General features: G+C 49.6%; 1 protein-coding gene across 1 annotated transcript; it reads left to right on the top strand.

Moving 5' to 3' along the window:
• The first annotated feature begins 3,584 nt into the window (after positions 1-3,584).
• SLC39A3 (solute carrier family 39 member 3) lies at positions 3,585-14,603 on the top strand. The gene is made up of 3 exons (XM_060232522.1): positions 3,585-3,661; positions 6,381-6,692; positions 11,026-14,603. Exons 2-3 carry the CDS (start codon positions 6,486-6,488, stop codon positions 11,758-11,760), a joined length of 942 nt encoding a protein of 313 aa, XP_060088505.1. The 5' UTR covers positions 3,585-3,661; positions 6,381-6,485; the 3' UTR covers positions 11,761-14,603.
• The last annotated feature ends 4,042 nt before the right edge of the window (positions 14,604-18,645 follow it).

The raw sequence follows: 18,645 nt of genomic DNA, 5'->3' as shown, positions 1-18,645 counted from the left end.
AGAGACGGGGGGAAATAGAGGTACACACATATGCATAAAAATAGATTAAAAATGCCAACATGAGTCAAGACAAAAGAACATTCTATAAGGGTCTAAAATCTGTACAGAAATAAGTCAAAAGTCAATCTGTCTAATACAAATTTGAATTACAATACATTACTGCGTAGAAGAAGAAGAATTGCAGATTTGTCCCCCTCCCTTCTCCCTGGATCAGGGTCTCAGAGTGGCTTACAATCCCCTATATCTTCTCCCCCCACAACAGACACCCTGTGAGGTGGGTGGGGCTGAGAGGGCTCTCACAGCAGCTGCCCTTTCAAGGACAACCTCTGCCAGAGCTATGGCTGACCCAAGGCCATTCCAGCAGGTGCAAGTGGAGGAGTGGGGAATCAAACCTGGTTCTCCCAGATAAGAGTCCGCACACTTAACCGCTGCACCAAACTGGCTCTATAAGAAGAGCAGCCTGCAAAAACTTTGCCACAGCATCAGCTGTGTTCCCATATTTGTTGTTTAATAGATATAGCCGTTTATATGAATCTGGAAACTTAAGATACCATCAAGAATGAATGATAAATGCTGCACCAAATATGAACATAACAGCATTCTAATAACACGAGACATTTTCAGTGAACCCACTTGCACAAGGGCATTGTCTGCTAGCAAAAGGTGTACTGTTAAATCTCCCAGTTAAAATCGCTGAAGGAGGGCTTTGAACCTAGCAAGAGAAAAGATTCTGCATTAATGCTGGAGTCTGAAGTTGGTAAAAGTAGCTAGCAGGAAGGCCCACAGTGGGCAAGATCCCATGACTAAGAGGGGAACATGTCTTATTAGCTGCACTGTACAGTTCAGATAGCTCTCCCTCAAGTAAAACTGCCCTTCCCTGCCTATGCAGGGCTCAGGGTGGTTCACAGCCGTTTAATTCAGTACAATGTGAAACAAGTGAAAACCATAAAAACAATAGTATTGAAAACACTCTGAACGCTTACATGTCAGAACAGCTAATGGAATGAGGTCAAGTCGTCAAGGAAAGCTGCCCCCTGCCGCTGTTTTACAGTGTTTCTGTCCAGGAACCAAGGCCTGCCAGATAGATTTTGACTCAGCTTACCTACACCAGAGGACGCTGCAACCCAAGAGAGGTCTACGGAAACGGGCAGAGAAATCCACCCTCATTTACTGCGGTGCTAGATGCAGGGTGCGCCTTCCGTCTGCAAATGGTATTAGGGCTGAACTCTGCTTGGGTCGTGTTCTCATGGAGTGGGGAGCAAGCAAACCATTTGACTCCAGCCTGCTGAACATTTCTTTATGCCAAAAAAAAGGGGGAAAGAAAAATTGTTCATATATATATTTAGCAATGCAGGGCAAAGAGAAGAAGATGATGATATTGGATTTATATCCTGCCCTCCACTCCGAAGAGTCTCAGAACGGCTCACAATCTCCTTTACCTTCCTCCCCCACAACAGACATCCTGTGAGGTGAGTGGGGCTGGAGAGGGCTGTCACAGCAGCTGCCCTTTCAAGGACAACCTCTGCCAGAGCTATGGCTGACCCGAGGCCATGCTAGCAGGTGCGAGTGGGGAATCAAACCCGGTTCTCCCAGATAAGAGTCCGCACACTTAACCACTACTCCAAGCTGGTTGTCTTTGCCATGTTCATTTTCTGTGCTTATGGGTTTTAGGCTTAAGGGTGGTGGTAAATGACTGAGGCCTCCATTCTAAAATCTTCCATGTAGAAAACAGCCTTCGCAGAGAAAGATTCTAGCCAATCAGTCTTCTGTATGGGAGAGTTTTCCCTGCGTGGGTGTTTTCAAGTCATTTCTAATTTATGAACCCTATGACTACAGCATATCCTGCCTGGCACACTCCATCTGGTGCAGAACTGCTGCCATTGGTATACTTTCTGCTTCTGAATTAGGCCGGGGCACAGCGGTCAAATCTGGGCAGCTTGAATCTACCTGCCTTCGGAACAACATGAGGGACTCTGACTTCTAACTCCTGGCTCACCGACACTTGGGTGCAGACTCCAACCGCAGTCCCATATCTTTCAGGAATGAGGGTGGCAGCCTTGCTGACATCAAGTAGCCCTAGGGCCAGGCCTTTTAACTTCTTTACGGTCTGATGTTACTTAGTGTCTCACTTAAAGGGTGTTTGCTCACCCCTCTTTGTAACTTCACGCAAGGGGCTGCTTCAATCGGGAAAAAGGTCACTGGCCCATGTAGGGGTCATTTTGCAGAAAAATAGGTGGTGGAGCTCATCCAGGGATTGTTATGCAGCTGCAATATTATTCAATGGACAAGGAGGTGGAGCTCTCAGGAGGAGGTGGAACTCTCAGAAAGGTTCAGGAGCTGTGCTGTGAGCTCGTACTGAATCTGAAGCCTGGGCCCATCGCAAAGGATGTTGGAAAAGCTTCACGGGCCTGTTAGACATAGGCCTGTGTCTTGCCGAAAGATCATCAGCATCGCTGGTGCTGAGGATGCCTAGCTGCCATCTTAGGAGGTCATTGGGCTGAGGCAGCCAGAGTTCTGTGGAGTTTCTCTAGCAGTGCTCAGTCTCTCTCTCTCTCTCTCTCTCTGTCTGAAGGAGCAGACTCTAGTTTAATTGCTTCTGCAATAGAGGCCAGAGAGCTGCCTGGCCGCTGTGGGACTGGTTTATACAGTTCAGTAGAAGAGAGGGCAAGACAGGCTGGCAGGGAGGGCAGAATATACGTGTAAGAAATAAAGATGCCTTTGCATGGGCTGCTGCTGCTGCAACAATTTTGTGTTCCTGCTTCTGTGAGTTGTGCCGCTGTCCATAATTATCCAAGCCTGTAGAAAAGCTGCAGGTTGCAATCCTAAAGGCATTTCCTGGGATTAAAACCCATTTCATAATAGGGATTACTGGTGAGAGGGGACAGCTGGCCCATTGAGGAAGACTCTGTAACAATCTACTTAATGCACAGTTGGACATACAAAGAACACGATTATATCTGGGTTGAGGATCACATTCCTTCAATGGCTGATTTGCCCACAGGGAACCTGGATTTGCTCATTTGCACAGGTATCTTCATTTAATATAAATTATCTTGAGTTTGAAGTCATAAAGAACCTTTCCACAAGATCAGGCCATCTAGGGGAGTTCGATTTTTCCCAAGACGGAGTAATTCAGATTCTCACTAGGTATAGCATATCCCTGTTGTAGATTTACACGGTATGGTATGGAAAACATATTTATTAATCTATTCACCCCAGATTTTTCTTATGCACTCATTAATCTTATCCTGATATCGTTGGACCGCCAGACAATTCCACCGGATACTTAAGAAGGTGCCACCCCACAAACTCTGGATTTACTCCCTCCACCTATTTCCACATGAACCCGGTCTCTTCTCTTGTGCCTGCTGTTTCCAGGACGGCTGCCATTCGTTGTTGCACCGCTGCTCCGTCGAGTTCGGCGGACGCCCTTTCAAGATACACAGCGGTTGGGGGAAAGCGCTTGGGAAAGGACGAGTCCGCCTGGCTTTGAAGGAGGGCCCAATTCGGGAGGCGGGACACTAGCCGCCAGGACAGCCAATGAACGTTTCCATGGCGTCACTGACAACCAATGAGTGGCCGGTTTGCAACCACAGGAGGAGGGGGAAAGCGGTTGCCAAGGGAGGAGAGGAAGGGAAGGGAAGGAGAAGCTGCGAGCGAGGTGAGGGCGCCTTAAAAAAAAGTGGGTGGGTTTTAAAGGGGGGGGGAGATATTGGGGAGAATATAGTTGAGGGAGGGAAAGGTCTCGGGGGTAGAACTTCAACAGCATAATTTATTTTATGTGTCACATTGCACAGCGCCTAGCACAAAAGCTGATCTAGCGGGCTTAAAATAGCCAGGAACAAGCTCTGTGGGCGAGAATAAGTGCCCAGCAGCGAGGGTGGCTGCTCCAAAACCCACTGATCCGCAGCCTTAATTTTGAAAAGGGTGCTATAATACAATAATAATAGTAATGATTTTTAATAACGCAATTACAATTAATGAAATATCGATGATGATGGCGATGATGATGGTGATGCAATAATAAAGATTAATAGAAATAGGAAACATCTCTTGGGGTGGAATCAGAAACTGGGGTCTAGAACAAGAACTGCCCTGTCTTGAAGAATTTACTTCAATGTAGTGAATGACCTTACATACCGTATATTGACACCAATGTTCCCTCTAAGCTGTGGAGTCTTGTGAGCAAAAATTTTACTTTGTGAGCTACTGGCCTTAAAGTTGTGAGCTGCTGCATAAATCGGTTTGCTCTAGGGCCATTTTTCCTGAGCTGAGATAAAAATGTGTGAGGTGGAGGCTAAAAAATTGCGAGCTAGTTTACACTAATTCAGCTTAGAGGGGACACTGATTGACACCTCAGATGTTTTTCTGTGTCTGTATTTCTTTCGATATATTTTATGTGACTGTCATGCCACAAAAGATCTATGAATGTTTTAAGGTACCATCAGACACGCTGTCTCAATTTTGGTGTTTTTGTAGAAATAGAAGCGCAGGACAACTCCTGCATACCAAAACTGGGTGTGACACATAAAACGGAAGACAGGTGGTGGGAATTGGTGTCTTGAAGCAAAAGCACACCTTTTAAACAGTAAGGAAATAATTATTGTGGTAGAAGGTTTTCATGGAATATGGTTGTGGTGATGGAGAGAGCTGTCAAGTCATGGCCTACTTGTGGTGACCCTGTGAGGTTTTCGGCCTTTTTGTTATAACCTTGGGGGGCTTTTCCTTGGAAGCCTCCCATCCAAGTACTAACCGGGCCAACCCCGCTTAGCTTACCCAGAGCTGATGCGATCAGGCAAAGTTGAGCTATAGAGGTCAGCGTATTTTATGATATATTCTCTCCATGAACCCTGTGGAAGCAATCTGTAGCTGGCTTGTGTGAGCCTATAGGAAAAATGGTAAAAGGTGGGAGAAGCTCTTGGTGCTTTCTGAGCCCCAGTTTAGTAGCATCAAATCTGCAGACGTTGGGCTTGGATTCATCAGGCATTTGGAGTCTTTGTAAGCTTAGGAGAACATGGGAAAGCTTCATACTGCAGGGCTTTCAAGGCAAGAGATGTTCAGAGATAGTTTGTCAGGACTTCCTTGGTGGTCTCCCATCCAAGTACTAACAAGGACTTAACTTCTAAGATCAGACTATCCTAGGCAATGCTCTCTGTAAGCTGTGGAGTCTTGTGAGCAAAAATTCTACTTAATGAGCTACTGGCATTAAAGTTGTGAGCTACTGCATAGAGTAGCTTGCTCTGGGAGCAGTACTCCTGAGCTAAGCCAAAAATGTGCGAGCCGAAGGCTAAAAAACTGTGAGCTAGCTCACACTAAGTCAGCTTAGTGGGAACATGGATCCGAGGCTGTCCTTTTCATTTAGAAAAATGTTATGCTGCCTCTCAGGGAAGCCTGCCTGAGGTGGCTTACAAAATAAAGCATAATGAATGTGAAAAGTGATCAACTAAAATCCAGCACTAAAAGCCCAGGCGCAGCATAAAAACATCACACAGCTTAAACGAATGTTAATAGTTTCCAGGCTAAAAGCAGGTTAATAGTTTCCAGGTTAAGATGGTGTTTTGCATTGTGCATAAACGAGAGTTTCTCTTACTGTACTCAGTTGCCTTAATAATGACGGATAATATTTATTGCCCACTTTTTCTGTAATATGTAGCCCTGAGATGTGTTAAAACAAAATGGAAAGGGAATACAAATGGGGAGGCATAACTCGATTTCAAAGCATCCAGCAACTTAAAATGTCTTCTGATACACAAATGGCTTACCATCAGCCAAAAGAGCCACATTTGCTTCTGCCCTTAGCATGAGACTGTCAAAAGGAAAGTCACTTAAAAATTCCCCAAGTCTGATGGAGCCCTATGTATGCTGAAGAATGGTCAAATAAAAATCCAAGAGACCACTGGTTTTCCTGTCCCAGTGCTGTGTACACCACTCTTGATATGTGGCATTTCAACAGAGGGCCCAAACCTCCTGCTTTGCATATAGAAGGTCCCAGGTTCAATCCTGGACGTCCCCAGGTAAACAGGTTGGGGAAGATAATTCTCTGAGTCAATGGTGCAGAGCAGTGTTCCCTCTAAGCTGGGTTGCTGTGAGCTAGCTCAGTTTTTTTAGCTTCCAGCTCACACATTTTTGTCTCAGCTCAGGAAGAATGGCCCCCGAGCAAACTAATTTCTGCAGTAGGTCACAACTTTAAAGCCAGCAGCTCACAAAGTAGAATTTTTGCTCCACAGCTTGGAGGGAGTATTGGTGCAGAGTCGCTACCTGTTAGGTTTGGGATACATTGAGCTGGACCTGCTCTAGTACATTGATCTAAGACATCTTTATGTGTTGATGTGGGATACTTGAAACAGTCTTTTTTTTTTTAAAAAAAAAATCCTTTCTAGGTCTCCATGGGTTTCTACAGACATCAGCAATTTGGACTCCCAAGATCGTAATGAATTCCATGGACTGAAAAACGTCCAAGTCAACCCTTCTGCAGCACAGCAAAAATGAAGGTGCTCCTAGCCAAGGTGCTTTGTCTGCTGGGGGTGTTTGTGCTCATGCTGGGCGGCTCCCTCCTGCCGGTGAAGATCATCGAGGCCGACTATGAGAAGGCTCATCGCTCCAAGAGGGCCCTCGCCCTTTGCAATTCCTTTGGAGGAGGCGTCTTCCTGGCTACCTGTTTTAACGCCCTGCTTCCTGCTGTCCGAGAAAAGGTAGGATGCAGGGGGGAGTGGACCCTGGCTGGCTGTTCTTAAGCAGAAGCGATTGATTTGGCGTTAAAAAGCATAGGGAAACCAGACTGGATATGCCTGCAGCACCTCAGTGTGGACTGAGGTGGTGGTGGCAGCCACTGCAAAGGTGGTGGAGGCAGTTTCATGGAGGAGAGTCTCATCTGGTTTGTAAGCCACTCTGAGACTGTGATTCAGAGAGAAGGGTGGGATATAAATCCACAGTCTTCTTAAATCTACGGACTTCTTTATTAGTCACGATGGCTAAATGGAACTTCTGTGTTCAGAGGCAATCTACCAGACTTTGAGGGCAAGGAGCGGCCATCATGCACTGCTTGGGGGCTTCTGTGACTGATCAGGTTTGGCTCGGAAGGTCAGGCCCAGCTGGCCGCCTTTTCCTCCTGGTTTGGCACCGCTGCTTCTGTGGGCAGGAGGAGTCCCCACAGAGAAGACTGCCAGTGTGCAAGACAGCCAGCTCCCTCCGCCTGTGCTGAGAGGCTTTCTGATTGGGTCTTCCCAGTCTCCCTTCCCTGACCCTTTTCTGAAGCCTGTCCAGTCGTTCACGTGAAGAGGGTCTTCCGGTCAAAACTGGAACCTTTGGGTGAAAAGTTTATTAATGCAGGGCCATAGCCAGGATTTTTTTGGGAAGGCACATCGGGGCTGTTATTTAATTGAGCCTCAAGAGCAGGCAGATTGTTGCTGGGCTGGGGTGCTGCAGAATCAAAAGGGGGGAGAGCCCCATTGGCCCCCCTCTGGCTGCTATAGCTTGTGCCTTTCAGCCGTAATGAATAAGCCAATGAGATGTTTTCCAAGTAGGCTTGCCAATCCCCAGGTCCCAGCGGGGGTTCTCCAGCTTTCCCAGGCTCCTTCCCGCCCCCAGTCAGCTGGCCGGCGGGGAGAAGCCCCATCCCCATAGGCACCATGTGACTTTCCACCTCCGAAGGCTTCAATCTCCGATTGGAAAGGCTTCCTCTTGGGATGGTGTTACTTTGAAGAAGTTGGCAGCAACTCGTGAGTAGAGAGGCCAATCCCTCCCTTCAGAGTCGCCAGAAACAGGGGGGTGGGGGAGGGAAATATCTGCCGGGCACTTCGTTATTCCCTTGGGGAGATCGATTCTCATAGAGTATAATGGGGAATTGATCTGGAGGTATTGGGGGCTCTGGGGGGGGCTGTTTTTTGAGGTAGAGGCACCAAATTTTCAATATAGCATCCGCTGCCTCTCCCCAAAATACCCCCAAAGTTTCAAAACGATTGGACCAGGGGGTCCAATTGTTTGAGCCCCAAAATATGGTGCCCCTATCCTTCATTATTTCCTATGGAAGGAAGGCATTTAAAAAGGTGTGCTGTCCCTTTAAATGTGATGGCCAGAACTCCCTTGGAGTTCAGTTATGCTTGTCCCACTCTTGCTCCTGGTTCCGCCCCAATGTCTCCTGGCTCCACTTGCAAAGTCCCCAGATATTTCTTGAATTGGACTTGGCAACCCTGTTTCCATGGGAAATCTCCTTGGTAGTTATTGTTAAGTCCTTGTTATGAAAATAATGCTACAGCACCACCAAGTGGTAATTTACAAGCATTACACAGTTTCATATCTGAAGTGCAGTGACAGAGGGCAGAAGGAGAGGCATCTCTGAGCAGAAGCCCCCACCTGACCTAGATAAGGTGCCAGAAAAAGCCAGCCAAGATGTCTGGATAGTGCCACTGCCAACTCACAGGTTAAATGTCAAGCAAAACATATTGATTCTTTTTTTAAAAGGCTATTATTCGTAAACGCATACCATGAGGATGCCTCTCAGTCAACATAATAGCATGTTCGAAACTAGACTCGTGAGTATGCAGTAAAGACCAACCAGAACTGTTCTCAACCGGGTTTTTTTTGTAGGAGGAACTCCTTTGCATATTAGGCCACACAGCCCCTGGTGTATCCAGTCCTTCTGGAGCTTACAGTAGACCCTGTACTATGAGCCCTGTAAGCTCCAGGAGGATTGGCTACATCAGAGGTGTGTGGCCTAAGATGCAAAGGAGTTCCTGCTACAAAAAAAGAGCCCTGGTTCTCAAACCTTCTCCAGCTTCTATTTCTGTTTCCGTAAGTTCGCAAAGCGTTGCCTTGTTTCCGCAAATAACCAAGCAGTGTTTTTTCTGTCAACATCTTTGAGCGGAAAACTCATTGGCGAGGGGCCATGGCTCAGTGGCAGAGCACCTAGTTTGCATGTAGGACAGCCTGGTTCCATCCGCAGCATCTCCTATTTAAAGGTCCCAGGCAGCAGATGCCTAGAAAGGCCTCTTTTAGCCAGAGGCTCCAGGGAGCTTCCATCAGATGCACAGCAAAAGCAGCAGAAGGCAGCTTAGAGTCGTCATCTTCTTCTCCTTCTTCTTCATAGGACTTGTCCTTGAAAGGGCAGCTGCTGTGAGAGTTCTCTCAGCCCTACTCACCTCACAGGGTGTTTGTTGTAAGGGGGGGGGGGGCGGAGATAAAGGAGATTGTGAGCTGCTCTTTGGAGTGGAGGGCGGGATATAAATCCAATGTCATCATCATCTTCTTCATTTTTCATTTTTTTTACTATTTACTATGTTGACAATACAGATTAGATATATGGAGAACCATTTTAGCAACATCCAGTAGAAATTACTGAGCGTAGAAGCATAAAAAACCCTCTACAATATAGCCATGATCTTAGTGTCTTCTTGAGAAAGCTGGAGTCCAACCAAAAGGTCTGTCAGAACCCCCAAAGCAGGGCTAGCTGGAAATGATCTGCCCAGCTCTGCTGGCTTGCGCTGTGCTGGGCAGAGACTGCATTCCTTGTGATCCTAGCCTCAGCAGGACCCACCTTCCTTGAATGAATCCTGCCTTGCTAAACAGCCCTCTAGCTCACGGAAGATGCTTCTCTTTTCTGCCGCGCTCTTCCTAGCTTCGTCATGTCCCTTTCCAGACAAAATGGCACAGAGATCCAAATCCAGACACACCAGAGAACATTTCTCCCATTTTTGTGTATTGCAATGCAGAAATCAAGATGCGCTGTAGCATGTAGTGATGGAACAGCAAACAGGGCAGCATGACATCAGGGGAGCAGAGGGGTGTATAGATAGGGCAAGCCAGGAAGGCCTCTTGCCCTTTGTGTCCCTGAGAGCCAATGGGGTGTCCCAGTTAGGAGGTTTGGCTGGGCTTGTGTTTGAAATCCACATTTGCCCCTGAAAAACTTACAGGGTGACCTTGGGACAGCCCCTGTGCTACCTTCTAAGGTTGCTGTGGAAGCAAAATGGGAAAAAAGGAGACGACGATGTGTGCCGCTTGGACCTCCTTGTGGGAAGGGCAGGCTAGAAATGTAATATAGGAGAAGAAGAGATTGAGTTTATACCCCGCCCTTCACTACCCAAAAGAGTCTCAGAGTGGCTTACAATCTCCTTTCCCTTACCCTCCCCACAACAGACACCCTGTGAGGTAGGTCGAGCTGAGACAGCTCTGACGGAAACTGCTCTTGAGAGGCACAGCTCTGCGAGAACTTGTGACTGACTCAAGATCACATCAGCAGGTGCACGTGGAGAAGATGGGAATCAAACCCGATCGTCCCAGATAAGAGTCCATGCTCTTATCCACTGCACCCCACTGGCTCTATATGTAGAGTTGAAGATCATGTTTGTAGCCTTACTGGGTGAGCTGCTGCGGGGAACTGGCTGCTGGACTGCCCAGTTCAGTCCAGGAAAGCTGTTGAACCCGAGAAGCTGCCTTAGTGAATCAGACCCTTGGCCCGTCAAAGTTATTCACGCTGGCAGCAGCTCTCCAGGGTCTCAGGCAGAGGTCTTTCCCATCACCTACTGCCAGTTCCTTTTCACTGGAGATGCCAGGGGTTGGACCTGGGATCTTTTGCTCTACCGCTGAACCATAATTATGTTCTTAAATTAATGTACTCTGGGGTCATCCTTCCTGAGCTAAGACAAGAATGTGTGAGCTGGAGGCTAAAAGCCTGTGAGCCAGCTCTCGCTAACTCAGCTTAGAGGGAACACTAGTGGGGATAAGAAGCACTCTATAGCAAGGGTGGCCAACGGTAGCTCTCCAGATGTTTTTTGCCTACAACTCCCATCAGCCCCAGCCATCAGCCATGCTGACTGGGGCTAATGGGAGTTGTAGGCAAAAAAAAAAACATCTGGAAAGCTACCGTTGGCCACCCCTGCTCTATAGCTAAAGGCTTCTGAGCTTTCAACACAGGCACGGCCAGGGCAAGAAACTCAGCTTTTTGGAAAGCGATGGAAAGTTGAGGATCCCAGGGACAGGCTCTGTAACGGTGTCTCGATCTGGCATCTCTCCCCTCTTTGTCTTTTCCAGCTCCAAGAAGTCCTGACGATCGGGGGTGTGACCACGGACTACCCCCTGGCGGAAACTATCATGCTGATGGGCTTCTTCCTGACGGTCTTTTTGGAGCAGCTGATTCTGACTTTCCGGAAGGAGAAGCCGTCCTTCATCGACCTGGAGACCTTCAACGCCGGCTCGGATGTCGGCAGCGACTCCGAATACGAGAGCCCTTTCATCGAGTCTTCCTGGGGGCAGCACCGCCCCGGCGAGCACAGCCACCACAGCCACAGCCTGAGCATCCAGGAGCTGTCCCGCTCCAGCCCGTTGCGCCTCTTCAGCCTGGTCTTTGCCTTGTCGGCTCACTCCATCTTCGAGGGCCTGGCCCTGGGCCTGCAGGAGGAAGGCGACAAAGTGGTCAGCCTTTTCCTGGGCGTGGCCATCCACGAGACGCTCGTGGCCGTGGCCCTGGGCATCAACATGGCCAAGACCGCCCTGACGATGAAGGACGCGGCCAAGTTGGCCGTCGTGGTCAGCTTGATGATCCCGGCGGGCATCGGGATCGGCGTGGGGATCGAAAGCGCCCAGAATGTGGCCAGCAGCATAGCCTCGGTGCTCCTGCAGGGCATCGCAGCGGGCACCTTCCTCTTCGTCACTTTCTTTGAGATCCTGGCCAAGGAGCTCGAAGACAAGAGTGACCGTCTGCTCAAAGTTCTCTTCCTGGTCCTGGGGTACACAGTTTTAGCGGGGCTCGTCTTCTTCAAGTGGTGAAGCCGCCCGCTGCCCCCCTCCCCACCCACCCTTTGCCTTGCAGCCGGATGGAAAATGGGACCCTGTCCCAGGAGACAGGGACACGCAACTCCAGGTGGAGCAGGAGACAGAGGAGGAACCGTCGCGGGGCAGGCCCGTGCGGTGTGCATGTGGGGCCTTCTCCCATTGGCCTGGTGTTGCCGGGGCGATCACCGAGCCAATTAGAAGCAGTGGTTCTGCGGCCCCCTCTAACAGCCTCAGGGAGACATTGGCAGCCGGGCTGGTTAAGTCGCTTCCCGTCATCCAGACCGAAGAATATCTGAAACAAATGAACCCTGCGGGCAGGGCTGATGCATCTTGGATGAATCCCTCTGCGTTGCAGTCCTCAATCCTCACTTGCCTCGCTGCTAGCTAGAGTCGCCTGCCGTCCTGTCCGTAAAGACAAGTGATGTCTTAAATTATTTTACGGGACCGCTGAACCCGAGGCTGCTCCCCTCCTTTTCCATCTGGGCTTTTATGGCTGGCGGGCAAGAAGCACGGGGAATTCAGGCCCTGCCCTGCTTTGATGTGGGCGGCACTTGGACATGGGTTGTAGGGCCTGTGTGCTCCTCCCCTGCTTTGCAACCCTCAGTGTGCCAAGCTGTCCCTCCCGAGCTGTCGCAGTCTCCAGCCCTCTGACATTTTGCTGGCACGGTCAGGTGTTTAGAGAGTGTGGAGCGCTTCTAGGCTGGGGCCTAGTCCTTGGATGGCGCAAAAATGACTCATTTGGATGGCGGGTGACATTGCCTCCCCCAGATGTCGTTGAACAATGGACGTACCTACACATACCCACTTGCTTACACTAAGGAGAGATCTGGGACCTGAAAGCTTGATTGTTACAGTGTTGGGAAACGCTGCTGCTGCACCTAGAGGCTTGGGGGCATGTTTGCCTAGAGGCAAATCCAAACCCTGCCGCCCAAGCAGAATTCACAGTGTCCTTCCAAGATGGCTTCGCTCTAAAGGTAGCATCCCGAGATCCCCCGTGCAAAGCACCCCCGCAGAACTCTCCTGGAACGAAACTCTCTTCGAACATTGTTCTGCTTTGCTAATCTGATTTGCCGGGATTGGGGATTTCCTTCGTTCAGCCACGGTGCATGAAAAAGCAAGAGAGGAGGGAATGCCAGCTGTCAGAGCTCGCGGCGTCACTGTCTCGTTTCTGCAGAGGTCAACATCATCCGAAGGCTTCCCAGAGCGTTAGGGGTACTGCTTCCTTTTTAATTCTACGCAACTGCCTTCCAGCCTTGCAGGACAACCAGTTTCCCCTGAAAATCCATTGCAAGCAAGCAAGCAAGCAGAGAGAGGCTAGCAGCTCTCCTCAGCCTTCTCCTTTTCTGCCGCTTGCTGACGCAGGCCCCAGGGAGAACCAGATGGGAGCAGGGCCAAAGTGCGACTCCCACAGCATCTGCGCCATCTAACCGTGACGGGTCCCAGCTCTGGGAAACGGCTGCGGAAGCCCCAGATAATGCATGTTTTTCTTTGGAGAAACAGAAGTGGGAGGTGTGCGTGCATCTGTGCGTGCGTAGCTTGGCTCTGAAAAACAGCCGCGAGGTTGTAACAGCAAGGAGCCAAGAGCATCGCCCGTTAGTCCCAAATGTTGGGAACCGGCTGGCTGTTCCTCCTCATTTGTGCTGTGTGTGTGGGGTTGTTGTTGGTTTTTTTTGGTAAAGTTAGCTGCCAAATTAGTCAGAGATGCGTAATCAGAGGGATGAGCTCTTCTGTTGTTGAGCAGTTGGGTGATGCAAGCTGCCAAGTTAAACTGGGGTCTTCCTTCCCCCAGCCTTTCCTCACGGAACAGAAGGAAAAGCTTAATTGACAACAAAGCTCCAGTGTTCTTAATGGTTCTTGTGCATCCCTAAGCAACAGCCAGTGCTTCCTGCTGGACATTTTCACTGTTCTTAGCTATTCCAGGGAAAGATAGTCTAGTAATCCAGGGGTAATACTTGGCTGGTTCTGTTACCAGGAACTCCTTTGCATATTATGCCACAACCTCCTGATGTGTGTGTGGCCTAATATGCAAAGGAGTTCCTGCTACAAAAAAAGCCCTGGTGTGGAGAAACAGTGAGTGAAGAAAGAGTTTAGCCCAAAATCCTTGTCCCTGTATTGCAGACAGACACATTTTCTGGCTTAGGACACAGTTCTCCTCTTTGTCTTTGCCTATGCCTAATTAGACTTGACTGCCTGTGAGTTTCCTTCCAACAGGACCGCCAGTGAGTTTTCTCCAATGGGAGAAAGCCAAAGAGACCTCCTCATGCCTGATAAAGAGTTCAGTGTAACTTGGAAACTTGCATCATCTTTACCATTTGGCCCTGCGGGTGCCCACCTCGGCTGCACCAGCACGGCAGCTGGCATCTCAGTCTCTAAACCAACACAACGCGGGACCAGCGCTTACTCTCAAAAGGGCTTCCGATTTCTCAGTGTCAGCAGCTGCATCCATGATCTGCATTGTTTCCTTTCCTTTTTGCGTCTGGTTACAGACCGCAGTGTCGTGGGTGCCTTTGGGAAGAAAGGGGAGATGTGTAGAGGACCCACCGCATCAGCTAAATTTCGGGAACACGTTCTCCGTGCTTGCAGGTCATCTTGGAGCCAGACCCGTACCTTTGAAATTAAGACCAGCTCCTTCCCTATTTGTTTTAAGTTGAGCATGGAGAACCTGTGTGTGTGTGTGTGTGTGTGTGTGTGTGTGTGCGATTGTATGTTATTTATTACATTCTTGGTTGGGGGTGGACTTTTTTTTAAAAAACTCCGTAGGGATCGAAGATACTCTGTTGTGCTAGAAGCTGGCCAGCATTTTGGTCAGCAGTATTTAAATAAAGCTTTTTAAAAACAACCACTGCCACCATTTCTTGGCAGCTTGCTTGCTCTCAGGGAAAGGGGCACGTGAAACCCGCCTGCTTGCCAAGCCCAAGTCTGACAGGGAGAATGCTAAACAGAGCTTTTAGTCCTGAACGCGGCACTTTCCTTTTGGCAAGACAAACAGGTGTGAATCCTGAAATGGGAACGCAACCAGTGGGCCTTCCAAATTAGTATATTGTTTTCCAGTTTGGTGTAGTGGTTAAGTGTGCGGACTCTTATCTGGGAGAACCGGGTTTGATTCCCCACTCCTCCACTTGCAGCTGCTGGGATGGCCATGGGTCAGCCATAGCTCTTGCAGAATTGTCCTTGAAGGGGCAGCTTCTTTGAGAGCTCTCTCAACCCCACCTGCCTCCCAGGGTGTCTGTTGTGGGGGAAGAAGAGAAAGGAAATTGTAAGCCACTCTGAGACTGATTCAGAGAGAAGGGCGGAATATAAATCTAGAGTCTTCTTCTTTGCATAATTATGTATCAGTTTTCTGCCCCCTGCTTTCCTCCTTAATATTGGGATGCTCTCAAGTCCTTTAGACGGGGTGGTGGCAGCAACAGGACTGGCCATGGATTCACTTAAGATTGCCATCCTGGATATCCTTTTTTTCAAAAAATCCCATCCTGTAACTTCTAACAACAGAGATGGAATTTTAGGTACTGATCAAGAATTTGAGCTCGTTGGGCCGATGGCGTGATTGAACTTTGTTGGTCTTGGAGGTGCCCCCGGACTCAACACGGCTCTGCACCTGGATCTAAAGTGAGAACATTTATTTTGGAACATTTCTGTGCTGCCTTTCCACTTTCCTAGTGTCCCCGAGGTGGCAAGCATCAAACATTAAAACCTTTGGGGAAGGGGCCATGGCTCAGTGGTAGAGCATCTGCTCGGCATGCAAACAGTCCCAGGTTTCAATCCCTGGTATCTCCAGTTAAGGCGGGGAGGATGTAGGTGCATGTGCGGGGAGGATGTAGGTGCATTGGACGCAGGCCAGATGCATGTCTACCATTGAGGCATGCTGCGAAGAACAGGGCATCGTGCTGCTCTGCTCACAGGGGTCTGGGCATCCTCCCCCCCCATCCCATCGGATGAAGACTAATCAAAGGCGGCAGAGTAGGTTGGCGAGACGTGCAGAGAGGCTAGATGGTCATCTGACAGCGATGCCGATTCTGTGAACTTCGGCAGATCATGAGAGAGAAGGCAGGAAGGGATTGCATCACTGCTTAGTTCTTGTGGCCCTTTCTTACAACCCCAGGGAAATTCCAGATCGCCACTTTGGGGTCAGGGAGCAATTTCCTCTAGGTTTGTTTGGCCAGGGATCCTGGAGGGTTTTTTTGCTATCCTCTGGGCATGGAGCAGGGGGTCACTGGGGATATGGGGAGGAGGTATTTGTAGATTTCCTGCATTGTGCAGGGGGTTGGACTAGATGACCCTGGAGATCCCTTCCAATTCTATTATGATTCAGCCAAAAGCGTGTTCCTCTGCCTACTCTCGAGAGCGTGGCCCCCGTTTGCTGCTGTCACAAAGCCCTCTTGCAGGCGGCAGAGTGCTTCTGAATGACGGCGAGCGCCTTTGCTCTCACTGGTTGCCCAGCACGGTTAATGATGCCCCTGGGGTGCAGGGCGCTGTGATAAACAAGGTGCCCTGCCTTTTGCGCCCAGCCACCCTCGCTAACCTTCTCTGCCGCCTTTGATCAGTCTTCATCCGATGGGGGGGGGGGGAGGATGCTCAGAGTCCTGCGAGCAGAGCAGCATGATGCCCTGTCCTTCGCGGCGTGCCTCAATGGTAGACGTGCGTCTGGCCTGCGTGGGTGCCACACATGCACCTACATCCTCCCCCCACCCCCGGCAGTCATCGCCATCCGTGCTGCTTTCTGGCAGCTCTATTAATAACCACCCTAGATATTAATTTGCCAGATGAGTCATCCTGCCCGCGGCCAGGCACGAGGAATTCTCCCAAGAAGCAAGGCAAGCCCCGTTCCCGAGAGACCCTCCGCACGTCGTGTAGCGAGGCACCTGGGGCGTAGGAGGTCCAGGAAGAGCTCCAGGACTTGCTCCCGGCATTCATAGAATCACAGAGTTGGAAGGGGCCCTACAGGCTAATCTAGACCAACCCCCCTGCTCTATACAGGATCAGCCTAGAGCAGGGGCATCAAACTCATTTGTTATGAGGGCCGGATCGAACATAAATGAGACCCTGTCGGGCCAGGCCATGTGTGTATTTCTTTAAGATTAGGTAGCAGATATATAAACTTTATAAAGGACACAAACGCAAAGATTTTTTTTTTTTTTACAAAAAAGCTTAAAATAAAACATGTTTTAAATATTAGCATGCATTGGTTTTAAAGGTGCTTTATTTGCCATGGGATCCAGGGAACTGGGCAAAGGAAGCTCTGGCTCTTTCCTTCCTTCCCCAGGTGACCAGGAGGGTGAGGAACCTCAGCCAGTAGAAGGGAGGCTTGGCTCCGTAGCTCCGCTGTGCGATTGAGAGAGCCCGGCACGGCAAGCTCTGCCTCCCCCCTTTCCTCCCCAAGGGGGGAGTTTCAGCTAATGAATACAATAGAGGTTTTGTTCTGTAACTCCTGTGCACTTCAGCAGCCCTTGCAAAACAAGCTGTTATGCAGAAGGAAGCAAGGGAGAGAGAGAAAGAAGCAGATAATAGCCAGTTGCTCGGGAGGCCCGATTCGGCCCCCGGGCCACGTTTGACACCCCTGGCCTAGAGCATCCCTGATAGGTGTTTGTCTAGCCGTTGCTTAAAGACTGCTGGTCCTTGTAGGTTACAGCAGAGCTGACTGTTTATATGTACACCAGTTTGGTGTAGTGGTTAAGTGTGTGGACTCTTTTTCTGGGAGAACCGGGTTTGATTCCCCACTCCTCCACTTCCAGCTGCTGGAATGGCCTTGGGTCAGCCATAGCTCTCGCAGAGCTGTCCTCGAAAGGGCAGCTGCTGTGAGAGCCTTCTCAGCCTCACCCACCTCACAGGGTGTCTGTTGTGGGGGCAGGAGGGCCTGGTGTGACTTTGTCCGTGGAGTTGCAAAGAATTGGACTCGATTGATCGACTGAACAACAAGAAGCCGCTCTAAGTCTCTGATTCAGAGAGAAGGGCGTGGTATAAATCTGCAGTCTACTTCTTCTAACACACCAAGGAAAAACCTTTGCAAAGGAAAGAGAGGTGGGGGAATCTGATTGGAGGAGATGGTGGGGGGGGTCAAAATGGATCCAATGAGTTTCCTTGTAGTCCTGAAGGTTTGCAAAATTGAGAGGTTCACAACAGTCCTGTGATCTGAGAGACCTTCAATTCCAGCCAGTGTTTTGACTGAACCTCCCTAGCCACTGGAGATAATCGACAGTTCTGCATCCTACTGCTAGGAATGCCAGCCTCCAGGTGGGACCTGGGGATCTCCTGGAATTACGGCTCATCTCCAGACTACAGAAATCCATTCCCCTGGAGAAAATGGATGCTTTGGATGGTGGAATCTATGGTGTTGTCAAGAGTTTCTCAACCTGGATCTGGCCTCCCTGCCTGCCGCAGCAGTACATGCAAAAGGCCTTTTGCCTTTTACAGAACCACAAATGTCTTGTGTGTATGCTGGTGGCTCCCCCCCCCCCCCCAAGCATCTTTTTAAAGCTCAGCAGAGTCAGATGCTCACCCTGAATTAGTGTATTAAGGGAGGCAGAGAAAAAGCTCTTCCAATTCCTCCTGCATCGTGTGTGGTTTTACACCTCCAATAGCGGAGTTTCCTGTCCAGGCCTTAAACCCCTTCCTTTAATCTGATAAATCGGTAATCCCCCCCTACAGATGGAATTGCCAGGTTTATGCAGCTGGAGAAGACAGACCTCTTGGAAAGGGGGGGGGATAGTGCCTGAGGGACCCCCCCACACACACACTTTGCTCTTTTCCAGCCTCTTATCCAGTATGTAGCAGCACCACACAGCTCAGCTAATGGTGTGCTACATTCTGATTAGATTCATTGCCCCCCTCTCTCTTCCCCCATGGCTTCTGATTGTCCCCACCTTCTGTCCAGCTGGCAAA

The sequence above is a fragment of the Heteronotia binoei genome, chromosome 2, assembly GCF_032191835.1.
Source record: "Heteronotia binoei isolate CCM8104 ecotype False Entrance Well chromosome 2, APGP_CSIRO_Hbin_v1, whole genome shotgun sequence".
Classification (NCBI taxonomy): Eukaryota; Metazoa; Chordata; class Lepidosauria; order Squamata; family Gekkonidae; genus Heteronotia; species Heteronotia binoei.
This window is presented reverse-complemented; position numbering and strand designations above follow the sequence as displayed.

Coding starts and splice junctions, on each gene's coding strand:
- SLC39A3 (XM_060232522.1), top strand. CDS start 6,486: ATGAAGGTGCTCCTAGCCAAGGTGCTTTGTCTGCTGGGGGTGTTTGTG. Junction 6,693..11,025: donor TTCCTGCTGTCCGAGAAAAG/GTAGGATGCAGG, acceptor TGTCTTTTCCAG/CTCCAAGAAGTCCTGACGAT.